General features: G+C 31.5%; 1 protein-coding gene across 1 annotated transcript in view; it reads right to left on the bottom strand.

Annotated features, from left to right (window-relative positions):
- The window catches only part of LOC113382517 (sodium/potassium/calcium exchanger Nckx30C), a 155,408-nt gene that overhangs the window by 15,668 nt on the left and 126,837 nt on the right, over positions 1-12,903 (bottom strand). The window contains exon 8 of the mRNA XM_026620858.1: positions 775-890. Coding sequence (XP_026476643.1) covers positions 775-890 — 116 coding nt within the window. The remainder of the gene's footprint in view (positions 1-774; positions 891-12,903) is intronic.

Below are 12,903 nucleotides of genomic sequence, written 5' to 3'. Positions count from 1 at the left end.
AAATTCCAATAATAAAATCATCAAATATGGATGCTTTAACTATTAGGATACCAACTAAATCACAAAGTAAAGAGAAGTTTCAGCCCAAAAACTCATATGACGCAAGGTTCTGATTGTTGTTAAGATGTGAGAAAATAAATTAATTAGAAAACAAAATAGCAAAAAAGTTACGTGTTTGAACACTGGTTAATAAATTTCTGCATAATAATCGAAATTATGTTTGATATAAAAAAACTGTTGATTTATAATCACCAACCACAGAGCCATTTAATCCAATTGCTTTCGCCCAAAGAATTAAAGTTTCACTCTGAGTTAACTGTAATTTTCCAGAAAATTTGCATTCTGTTTACATAACAAAAGCAGTTGTCGTGAATTCATGTGTTTTCACTACATTAACGACAAAAACATATGAATTACTATTAAAATGGCCGCCAGCATATAAATGTAATTTTCTACAAGAAAATTAGATTTGAATCTGGTCTTATTCAAACGCCAACAAGAGTTATTTATCTGATGTAGACTGTTGTGTTAATATAAGAAGCTTTATGTATTCTAATATCGTTGGATTGATAAATCGGTTGGGTAAAGTAATTCATGGAAAACCGAGTATATCAGGATATAATAAAATATTATATACATTGACAAATTAATGGTCTAAATAGCTGTTTAGAAAACAACCATTTTTGTTGAATAAAAAATAATTATTATTGAAATAAAGTATATGTTTGAAAATTAATTTTCTTATATATTATTTATAAAAAAATTTTGACTTACCTCTGGAGGTATACGAACAGTATCACCGGCCACATTTGCCCACCAAACCATCAGGTACGAATACGCGGCAATCCATAATATGGATCCCATAAACGTAATTGGGAAGAACTTCTTGCCTGTAAAAAGATATTTTTTAAAACAATCATTATATAGAAAATACAAACAAAAGCCTTGTTTGTCCCAAACACTGGCAGTATTGGGCCTAAATTGAATGAAATAATCAAAAATCGTTAGTTTGGCGCAGCAGTTGCGGATACATTATAAAACATTACCTTCTTAGTCCTTTGCTTAAAATTGATTATATATAATGTTACACTATATAAAATTTATTTTATATATTCTTTATATTTAAAAAAAGCTTTTGCTTTACTAATTTCGATATATGTATTTATGTATATTTATTAATAATATTTTTATTAAGAGGGGTAAGTAATACATACTACTTATACATCGCATAAAGATCTACATATTTTAATTAGTTTTAACAAACTTTTTTTATAACAAACATACTATATTATATTACGTTGATGATACATTATTTACATATATTCATCTTATGGCTTACGAGTAGAATTTCTGAGCTCTACCCTCTCTTATAAATTTACCACAAAATTTCATAAGAACAGCATCATTTATTGAAATACTATCCACTCAATTCATGAGGAATTTCAATTGAAAACTTGGTAAATTAATTCCAATCAAACGTCCTAAAACTGAACGCATTCCACGTTATTGAATTTAAAAATATTAAGTATGCAAAAGATTGGAAAATATTTTTAACAATTCAATCAATTCTTACCCAAGATTTCACGGGCAAAAAAATTTTACATATATGTAATTGTGAAATTAGTTCCATATAGGTGTAGAATTTTGGTAAAAATATTGAAAAAAAAATCTTTTCTCCATTATATCTTCAACCAGTTTACGGACAACACATATATTACACACTATCTATTTGAGTTTTTTTTAAAGTTAGTATTTTGTGAAATATTGTTTAATGTTAATATTACAAAGTGTAGTGCATTACCATATCCTCATACCATGGATTATTTAATTTTCTATTTTAATACTTATATTTTATTTTTCAATTCAATTGTTTTAGTTTTTATTTTTATTTCACGGAATGGAGGCTAGGATTATAGCCAAAACTTGAAGATGTAAAATAATTTTTTGAAAAAAGTTCATTTTTTTTATTGATGTTATGCCCAATTATTTGATTTTGTTAATATAATAATGAATATGTATATATGTATGCATGTATGTATGTATATATTCCATAAAAAACATGAAAATTCAGTGAAATAAAAGCTCTTGAAATCACTCAAAAGTGTAATAATTTTATTTTATTTACATTGCTTTGTGAAATGTAGTAACGGAAATAGAGTTTTGGTCTTGTGGGTTATCTAAATTCAAGACCACTGGAATTCACTTTACATTTTCTCTTTGATAGCAAACCGCGAAAGTTTAAAAACATTGGTTTATATTTAATCTCGTTTCAAATGCGACTTGTCTTATATCTACTTGGGTATATATATAATTCAGAGAATTGAAAAAAAAACAAAATTCAGATTTAAATGTTATACTTGTTAAGTATTTAGTTCTATTAACATTTATTATTTTTTATTTAGTATTTTGGTTGTTAAATATATTTATTTTCAAATCAAAAGTAACAGAATATTCACTATAATTGCTGACTACTATTGAAAAACCATCATTTCTTTTTTAATCCAACATTTCTTTGAAAATGAGATCAGTAAATACCTGCTAATTAAATTATGAAGCTTTTTTTTCTACATTGTTTAAAAGAAGTAAACAAAATATGTAGGGTATGATAAATTTTCTATAGCATTTTTTTTTTGAAAACTAATATGGTAACTATAAGCTGAGCTATAAAGCTCAGCCAAGTCTTCCATATTACACTGAAATTGGTAGCAAATCGTGAAAACCCAGTATCGCACTGAATTGTTTATCTCTGATGTTGAAATTGTAATTTTATACCGTTGCCTGTTTTGGTAAAACGCGATAAATATTTGTAATCAACAAAACGAATAACGTATTATTTGGCAGTAACTAAAACAAAACTACTATGTACCAGTCGCATTGCCATAGTTATTTTTCCTATTTCATTTTTTGCGAACAAAGAATATTTTCGATAAAAATCTGTAATAAAAGTCGTTATTTAAACAATGTATTTCATTACAATACACATATTTGTTGCACGAAAATTCAGTAATTTTAAATAATAAATTCAATTCCGTTCCCCAAAGGGCTTATTTGATCTGTAATGTTTATTCAGCCTGGATACGCCGGGAACACAAGTGATTGTGTGGCGTTATTTTATAGTTTGCGATGTGCGTCCCGTTATTGAAATTCAGCAGAGGATGTGGAGTATTTCAAGTAAAATTGCCACCGGTGCAAAGTAACGGTATAGTGCCATATGGAAAATTGCCTCATGAATCATTTTCTTGGTTTTTAATTTGGCAATGCACGTCGGGAAAAGGTATGAGGGAGGATGAAATGATGCCAAATCAATATACATGCACATACATACAGACACACACTATACATTTTTGCCTTATAGAAAATTTCGATCTCTTTTTGATTAAGATTATGTATAAATGAAAATGTACATAAGTATCATAAATAAGTTTTTAATAAAACAATGTGCAATGCACTCAAATTATATATAATTCTTATATGTTTATTGTAACTATATTTCTTTAAGTGGAAAATACTGTAGTTTTATCTTAAATTTCTAAGTTTTGATTCAGTAATATAATTTGGAATCACTAAAAATTTGAATTGCGATCCAGACTCGGCTAGAAATATATATATATATATATACTACTCTAGTTGATGTCTACGAATATTTGTGTGCCTATAAACTGTATTAACCACCCAATATCGTTTAAAATTTATAACTAACTGGTTGCAAAGCACTATTGATGCTTGAATATTGACGTTAGTATTGTGTATTTTGCAAGCATATATTTAACTCTAACCTTCAATTAGCCATGAATTTTCATTTTGTATACTATTTGCTTTTCGCACGAAAGCTGCAGTTTATTATTAACAATTCTATCCATAATTAAAGAATAACCCGAATGCATTGGAGTCCACTTATAACATGCAGATCCTTACACGTCATCATACATATATTAACCTTGAACATATATGGTAGTTTGATGGCATAAAATACAGGAAAGTAATAAATTCGTTTTAATGCGCCATCATAAACCTCGACGAATTGCTAAAGCCCAGAACACTGATGGATATTACTGTCGCATATGACCGCATTACAATCATTAACTTTACAGTGGTGATTTTGGCCATGGGATAGGATTATCGAAATGCCAATCTAACAACGTTTACAAGGAATATATAACCGATGGCTCGATAAACAATGTCGATATTAATTTTAATTGGCTGGAATATTGGAGAACTTTGATTATCTAAAGCCCGTCGCTATTCGATGCCCTCGCTTGTAGGCAAATCTAATCCCGGATATATACCTTCAGTGTCCTCCGCCTAAATATTTATAATTCTTCTTGTGTTAATGTGATAATACAAACTTCATCATTGTAGAAATAATGGACTTGGAATTTGTTTTTGTTTTTATAAGATTTTTATTACATTTAATATGAAAAAAATACGTTCTATAAATTTACAACATGAAAATGAATCTGAATCATGATCATGAATCTATCTTCATTTAAAGATAACAAAACAATTATTGAAACTATTATAAATTCACATAACTATCACTTTAAATCTATATAATATTAATTATGTGATAAAAATACTTGGACTTGATTATATGATCTATGTTCCTTTTCAGTTAAATCATTGATCGCATTTAAATTTTTATTTATCGATTTTTTCCGAATTGATCGCCTAAATTGTGCGCCACCGGTCTACGTCTAAATTATAAGAAATAATAAATAGTAGTCTGACCGAAGGCAGGTCCATGATGTGAGAGCCACCACAAATCAATGTTCTTTTTTCTTTCCTTGTTTATCATTCCCACTACCATCAAACACTTTTTTATACACTTTTATGCATTTTCCTTTACAAGTTTCTGTTTTCATATTTTCTGACTTTCAGTTCCCTGCACTTTCTCTTCTTCTTCTTATCTTCTACTTCTGTTAGTCCTATTTCACCTTCCATCAAGTCGTGTAAAAAGCACGCTTTTTGCAGAATGGATCCGATCCAGTTTCCTTTCCTTTCAGGATCGTGTTCAGTAGAGTTCTTTCTGCGTTCACTCTTCCCAGCACTTCTTTGGTTATCTTCTCTGTCATCTTTATCTTCTCAATTCTTCTCGAGCACCACATTTCAAAACTCTCCAAATAGTTTTTGTCGGCCTTTCTTAAAATCCACGTCTCTTATCCATAAAGAGCTATACGAGTCGAGATTCAGTTTGCTCGTTAGTAGCTTTCTCTCTTTCGTCAATGTTTTAAATTATATCTGCCATTAATCTTCTATTTAAATTCAACTGTTTTAATAAAATAATCAGTATAGTCTTCTACATTTATTCACAAGACACTAGGTTTACTAAAAATAATATAACCACCACTGGCTTTTTTACCACTTTATATAATTATATAAAGTTAAACATGAGTAGAATAATACCATTAATCCATTTCGTTGGGAAATAGAAGTAAAATAAATGTCATATCATATCAAATAGTAATTATAGAATAAAATAATATATACTTCAATACAATGATAGTGGAAAAAGAAGAAAACTATCAAAATTTGAAACCTCGTGAATGATCACTGTTCACGCCAAATTAGACGTGACAACGCTGCACTCATATTTTCTAAGAAAATATTACATTTGCAACGACGCATAGGCAATTCGCATCTCAAGATTTACCTAAAAGGGTTCCTGCGAGATACCTGAAGGCGGCACTAACAATATAGTCTTAACCCGGTCGCCAAGCTATCCACACATTCAAATATTCCAATATTATATCAATACTAAAACTTTATCACAAACAGTGTAAATTATATTCTATAAATAAATAAGTGTAAATCTATTTGTTATTAATCAATATTTACATTTTAAACGGTCGATAGAGCCACTAATTCTATCTGGTCCTTCAGCTTACAATCAACAAAAAACATTGGTCCAAAACGAACCGGATGCGTCACCAGTGCGAAGAAAATAATTAAAATCTTAAATCTAAATCAAAAATTAAATAAAGTGAAAGTTCTAAACAAGACAGGAAGTTCTAACTTTGGCGCTACACCTACGAGCGAGCACAGCAGCAGCGAGTATATCAGGTTAGTCAAGCATTCCTTCCTATCAATCTTTCCTTATTTTAATATTTAGAGTTTTAATTCAATCTGTGTCAAAATGGAATCATTAAATAAACTCAAAAGGAAACAGCGAGTTACTAAAACACGTTTAACAAAATACGAAAAAGTGTGCAGGCAAATGTCCGAGCTACCTGCTTGCGACTTAAATATTGTAGACATAAAACGCCTTATCGATGATGTGAAGCCCTTGTTTGAAATCTTTGAAAATACCGTAATTAGTATAACAGCATTACTAGAAGACGAAAGTCAAATTAATAATTTAATAGAAATAGAATTAGATGAATTTTTTGAAATACATAATAATTGTTTATCAACTTTACTTAAACTTAGTCAGGCAGCATCAAGTAAGTCAGATACTAGTTCGAATAGTAATTCCAATGACACCACTATAACAAATAATTCGAACAACATAAAACTACCTCAAATCAATTTACCTCAGTTTGACGGCTCTTACTTAAATTGGCTACAATTTTATGATTCGTTTTCTTCTTTAATTCATAATGATTGTAACATCGGTAATTCTCAAAAATTTTATTATTTAAAATCATGCGTTAAAGGAGAGGCGGCAAGCCTTATAGAGTCTCTACCGGCAACTGCCGATAATTATATAATTGCGTGGGATTTACTAAAAACGCGTTTCGAAAATAAGAAAATAATCGTAAACAATCATATTAAAAAATTATTTGATCACCCGCCAATGCATAAGGAATCAGGTAAAGACCTTCGTCATCTAATAGACGCGTTTAATAAACATTTAAGATGCTTAAAAATGTTACAACAACCCGTCGATCAATGGGACGCGTTATTAAATTATCTTGTAATTTCTAAAATTGATAAGAAAACTCATCAAGAGTGGGAGATGTTAATGAATAAAGGCTCTGAACTAGTTACATTTTCCGAACTTAGCAATTTTTTAAATCAACGCTGCACAATATTAGAAGCAATTAATCCGACTGAAACAAGAATCGGAAACTCTAGTAAATTTAAAGATATAAAATCTAATTACACAAAACATACAAAGTCTTACGCTACATCCACTAATCACAAAAATATTTGCCTAATTTGCAAAGAGCCATTTCATTCACCGTTCAAATGTCAAGGTTTTCGGGCACTATCTCCAGAAGATAGAGTAAGCAAAGTAAATCAATTAAAACTATGCACGAATTGCTTACGTTACAATCACAACAGTGATCAATGTACTTCTTTAAATCGTTGTGCCTTTTGTAATTCAAATCATCATAGTCTTCTGCATATAGATTCAAGCCAATTACCAGCTGTTAATAATGCACCACAAAATGTTTCGTGCCATACCGAAAATGATTCAAGTCAAATCATCTTATCTACCGCAGTAATTAACGTATTAGATAGCAATAATAGATATAGAGCATGTAGAGTATTATTAGATTCGGGATCACAATCCAATTTCATCACGGAGAAGTTTGCTAATGAGCTCGGTTTACATAAACAATCAATAAATATGTCAGTCCGGGGAATAAATCAAAATTCAACGGAAATTAAGTCAAAAACAACAATTACTTTAAAATCGTGCATTAATAACTTTTCATTAGATCTATCCTGCTTTATCTTAAATAATATAACAAATAATTTGCCGACGGTGTCATTCAATAAAAATATTTTAAATATCCCAAATTATGTAAAATTAGCGGATCCCACATTTAATAAAAGCAATAAAATCGATATTTTAATAGGTTCGGAAATATTTTGGGATATATTTTGTAAAGGATATATTCATCTAGGAAAAAATAGACCTATTTTGCAAAATACACAGTTCGGGTGGGTTATTGCTGGCAGCGTACCTCTCAACAATTCCAGTTCTTTTACGATATGTCATCATACGGCTAATTTAGAAAATCAAGTTCAAAAATTCTGGGAACTGGAAGCGTGTAGCGATATACAACATTTTACCGAATCAGAAAAACAATGCGAACAGCATTTTGTTGCCAATACAACGCGGGCAAACGACGGGAGATTTATAGTTAAAATTCCGTTTACAGACAATATAAAAAAAATAGGGAATAGTAAGCAAATCGCGTTTAAACGTTTTATTTCACTTGAAAACCGTTTACGAACAAACAAAAATCTATTTAACGAATACAAAAATTTCATGAATACTTATATAACACTAGGGCACATGAGCGAAGTCAACGAATCTTCCGAACCCGCGACGTGTTTCTATTTGCCTCACCACGGGGTGGTAAAACCAGACAGTTTAACAACGAAATTGCGTGTAGTGTTCGATGCATCTTGCAAAACCGATGCAGGCCTGTCGTTGAATGAACTACAACTTGTTGGACCCACAATTCAAAACAATATTTTCTCTATTATACTAAGATTCAGAAGACATGCGTTTGTACTTACAGCTGATAAAAAAAATGTACAGACAAGTTTTGGTTCACGAAAACGACAGAAAAATGCAACGAATATTCTGGAGGGACAATCCTAATAGCAAATTAAAAATTTATCAATTAAATACAGTTACATACGGAACAGCTTCTGCGCCGTTTTTAGCCATACGCTGTTTGGAGCAGTTAGCCAGAGAAAACATAACTAACTATACAAAGGAATGCGAAATTCTCAGAAATGATTTCTACGTTGACGATTTATTAACTGGAACTGATAACATATCCGAATTATTCACTATTAAAAATAACCTTTGTAATATTTTACAACAAGCTAAATTCAATCTATATAAATTTAATTCTAATTATTCTAAACTTTTAAATGCAGATAATCCAACTTTAAACATCGGTGAACAAACTATTAAAACTTTAGGTATATCTTGGAATTCGGTAACAGACAGTTTTGAATTTGACTACAAAAATATAAGAATAAATCAAATAGTTAGTAAAAGATCCATTTTATCGGCAACAGCGCAAATGTACGATCCCATGGGCTTTTTATCTCCAATTATCGTCATACCAAAACTAATAATTCAAAGCCTATGGCGATTAAACTTATCATGGGACGAGCCCATTCCTTCGGAACTAGAAAATAAATGGAAACAGTTTTGTTTCGAAATAAAATCTATTAAAAATTTGAAAATTGAAAGACATATATTTTGTAATAATCGTATAAACACAGAATTACATGGCTTTGCTGACGCATCAGAGCAAGCTTACGGCGCATGTATATATGCACGGTCTATTAACAAATATTCTGAAATCAAAATCAAACTAATAGCGGCAAGATCTCGAGTAGCACCATTAAAAAATATTACACTCCCCCGTCTCGAGCTTTGTGCGGCACAACTGCTAGCAAATCTTGCGCAAATAACTAAACGTGCATTAAATATCGCGTTTGACAAAGAATTCTATTGGAGCGATTCCACTATCACTCTTTCGTGGATAAGATCTCCATCTTATAAATGGAAAACCTTCGTTGCCAATAGAGTTTCTGATATTCAAACAAAAACCGACGCAAATAACTGGCTACATGTCCGATCGGAAGACAATCCAGCGGACCTCATATCACGCGGGTGCTATACACATGATTTATTGAATTCATCCTTGTGGTGGGCAGGCCCATCTTGGCTACAAAATCTAACTGAAACACAGCGACGTGCAACTGACAATATTTCAATTCCTGAAACTGATGTCGAAAGTCGAATCACAAGTTTGACTTGTACAAAAATTAACAATAACGAACATTTTTTCTTATACTCTTCTCTTATTAAACTCGTGCGCGTAACTGCTTTTTGTTATCGATTTTTACAAAATTTAAAACTAAAGAAGAAAGAAAAAGAACTACTGTATGGCCCACTCACGGTCGATGAATTCAATAATTCACTAAACAAGTTAATAAAAATATCACAATATGAAATATTCAAACAAGACATAGATATAATCGCGCGTGGGGAAGCATTACACAAATCGTCGAAATTAAAATCATTAACACCGTTTTTAGACAAAAATGGAATATTGCGCGTCGGCGGTAGGATAAAGAATTCAAATTTACCGTATGATAAATGCCATCCGATAATACTACCAAAAAATCATCAATTGACTATTCTAATAACTAGGCATGAGCATTTAAAACTGTATCATTGCGGAGCACAGATGTTATTAAATGCGTTGCGTAATACTTATTGGCCTATCGGAGGCAGAAACCTGACAAGATCGATCGTGAAAAAATGCGTAACATGTTTTAAGGTAAAACCCACATTTATTAATCCAGTAATGGGCAATTTGCCTAAATATCGCGTTACACCGCAGTCACCTTTCTTTATATGCGGAGTAGATTACGGAGGTCCTATCTTATTAAGAGATCGTCAAACAAGAGGATACAAAAAATTTAAGGCTTACATATGTTTGTTCGTGTGCCTTGTTACAAAAGCAATACATATCGAATTAGTATCTGATTTAACTACGAATAGTTTTTTAGCCACTTTTAAACGATTTATGGCGCGACGCGGAAAACCTCGCGAAATCTATTCCGATAATGGAACGAATTTTATAGGCGCAGCATCAGGATTAAAGGAGCTTTATAAATTTTTGCAAACAAAATCAAATCAAAATAAGATTGTTAATGATATGACCAACGAAGGCGTGTCATGGAAGCACATTCCACCAAACTCTCCTCATTTTGGAGGAATTTGGGAGGCGGGCATAAAGTCGTGCAAGGCTCATTTAAAGCGAGTATTGGGTAATGCCATTTTAACTTTTGAAGATTTTTATACGGTTTTGACACAGATCGAAGCAATATTAAACTCGAGACCAATCTCTCCCTTAAGCTCCGACCCCAATGACTATGATCCCTTAACTCCTGGTCACTTTCTTATTGGAAAATCCTTAACATCTACTCCCGATCCATCAGTGCTTGAAACCCTTGATAACAGGCTTTCTCGGTATCAACGACTACAGAAACTTGTGCAACATTTTTGGAAGCGTTGGCACAAAGAATACGTATCGGAGCTGCAGACAAGAACAAAATGGCAAGTTCAACCATCGCAACCAGCTGAGGTAGGCGATATGGTAGTGGTCAAAGAAGACAATTTACCTCCACTACACTGGCGATTGGGGCGTATTCTTGACACACATCCAGGAGATGATGGACTTGTGCGTGTTGTGACAATCAAGACACAAAATGGTGTACTCAAACGTGCAATTAATCGAATTTGTGTATTACCAAAATCATAGACAATATAAATCAAACCAATAGACTGTTATTAACTCAAAGTGTTGAACTATAATTTTAATTTTGAAATCATATACCCTATATTATTTCAAGGGGGGGAGAATGTTCACGCCAAATTAGACGTGACAACGCTGCACTCATATTTTCTAAGAAAATATTACATTTGCAACGACGCATAGGCAATTCGCATCTCAAGATTTACCTAAAAGGGGTCCTGCGAGATACCTGAAGGCGGCACTAACAATATAGTCTTAACCCGGTCGCCAAGCTATCCACACATTCAAATATTCCAATATTATATCAATACTAAAACTTTATCACAAACAGTGTAAATTATATTATATAAATAAATAAGTGTAAATCTATTTGTTATTAATCAATATTTACATTTTAAACGGTCGATAGAGCCACTAATTCTATCTGGTCCTTCAGCTTACAATCAACAAAAAACAATCACTGTTAATTATTTTTATTTTTAAAGTTTAACGCCTAAAAAAAACATTAATGTATAAAATTGAAGTTCAAGTGTTTAACACATTTCTTAAGTAACTCTTTTATAAAACCTCCCCTTCGGCTACAAAAGCTTTTGTTAAGAACTCAAACAATCGAATCGTCGCATTGGGTTCGCGTTGTTGACATACGATTTTCCGTGTTCGGCTCGGCGAAAACGTTTTCATGCAGACTCCAGATCAAAACAGGCGATTTAAAAAGCTCTCGTTAAATTTCCTTCAGTTTCCACGAACATAAGAACTTGTCTATGTCTGCGATAGTGTGTCGGAAACACGATATGGATTGCCGAGGCTCGTGCATTAAATCAAATGTAAAAAGCCATCTGGCCGTAACACGCTGCGCCGGAGCCGCAACCTAGAGTTTTGCTTGTTTTGTGATGGAGTGAGAGATGAGCGCAATCCGGTGATATATCTCATGTCATTAAAAGCTTTTGAATACGGAATTCAAAATTAACTGCAAAATTATTAAGCCATTTGGAACGAACTGGATAATGAGCCCGATGTGATTTAATAAATTATTTCATTTCAATAGCTCCATATGATATATAGATTTTGTACGAGTGATCATTTCTATGGTACATGAATTATATATATAAATATATATATATATATATATATATATATATATATATATTGTATGATTCTGAATTTGATGTTGACATATGTATTAACAAAGTCTAATAATCGGGCATAACATCAATAAAAAACATGAATTTCTTTCAAAATTTTATTTTAAATCCATACGTTTCGGCTATAATCCTAGCCTTCATTCAGTGGAAAAATTAGTAGATCTTAGTGTTAAATTGGAAAATTTTAATAATCCATGGTATTAGGATATGGTAATGCACTACACTATGTATTATAAACATTAACTTGAAATTACACAATATTTTCACAAAATACTGATTTGAAAAAATAACAAATGGATAGTGTGTTATTCGTAGACTGGTTGAAGATGTAAAAAAATTTTGAAGATTTTTAGACTGGTTGAAGATGTAAAAAAATTTTGAAGATTTTTACATCTTCAACCAGTCTACGAATAACACACTATCCATTTGTGATTTTTTCAAATCAGTATTTTGTGAAAATATTGTGTAATTTCAAGTTAATGTTTATAATACATAGTGTAGTGCATTACCATATC

Source organism: Ctenocephalides felis, unplaced genomic scaffold (genome assembly GCF_003426905.1).
Source record: "Ctenocephalides felis isolate EL2017-DRISC unplaced genomic scaffold, ASM342690v1 CF-g0.4_SCAFFOLD_00845, whole genome shotgun sequence".
NCBI lineage: Eukaryota > Metazoa > Arthropoda > Insecta > Siphonaptera > Pulicidae > Ctenocephalides > Ctenocephalides felis.
The sequence above is the reverse complement of the archived record's forward strand: the minus strand, read 5'-3'. Positions and strand labels throughout refer to the sequence as shown.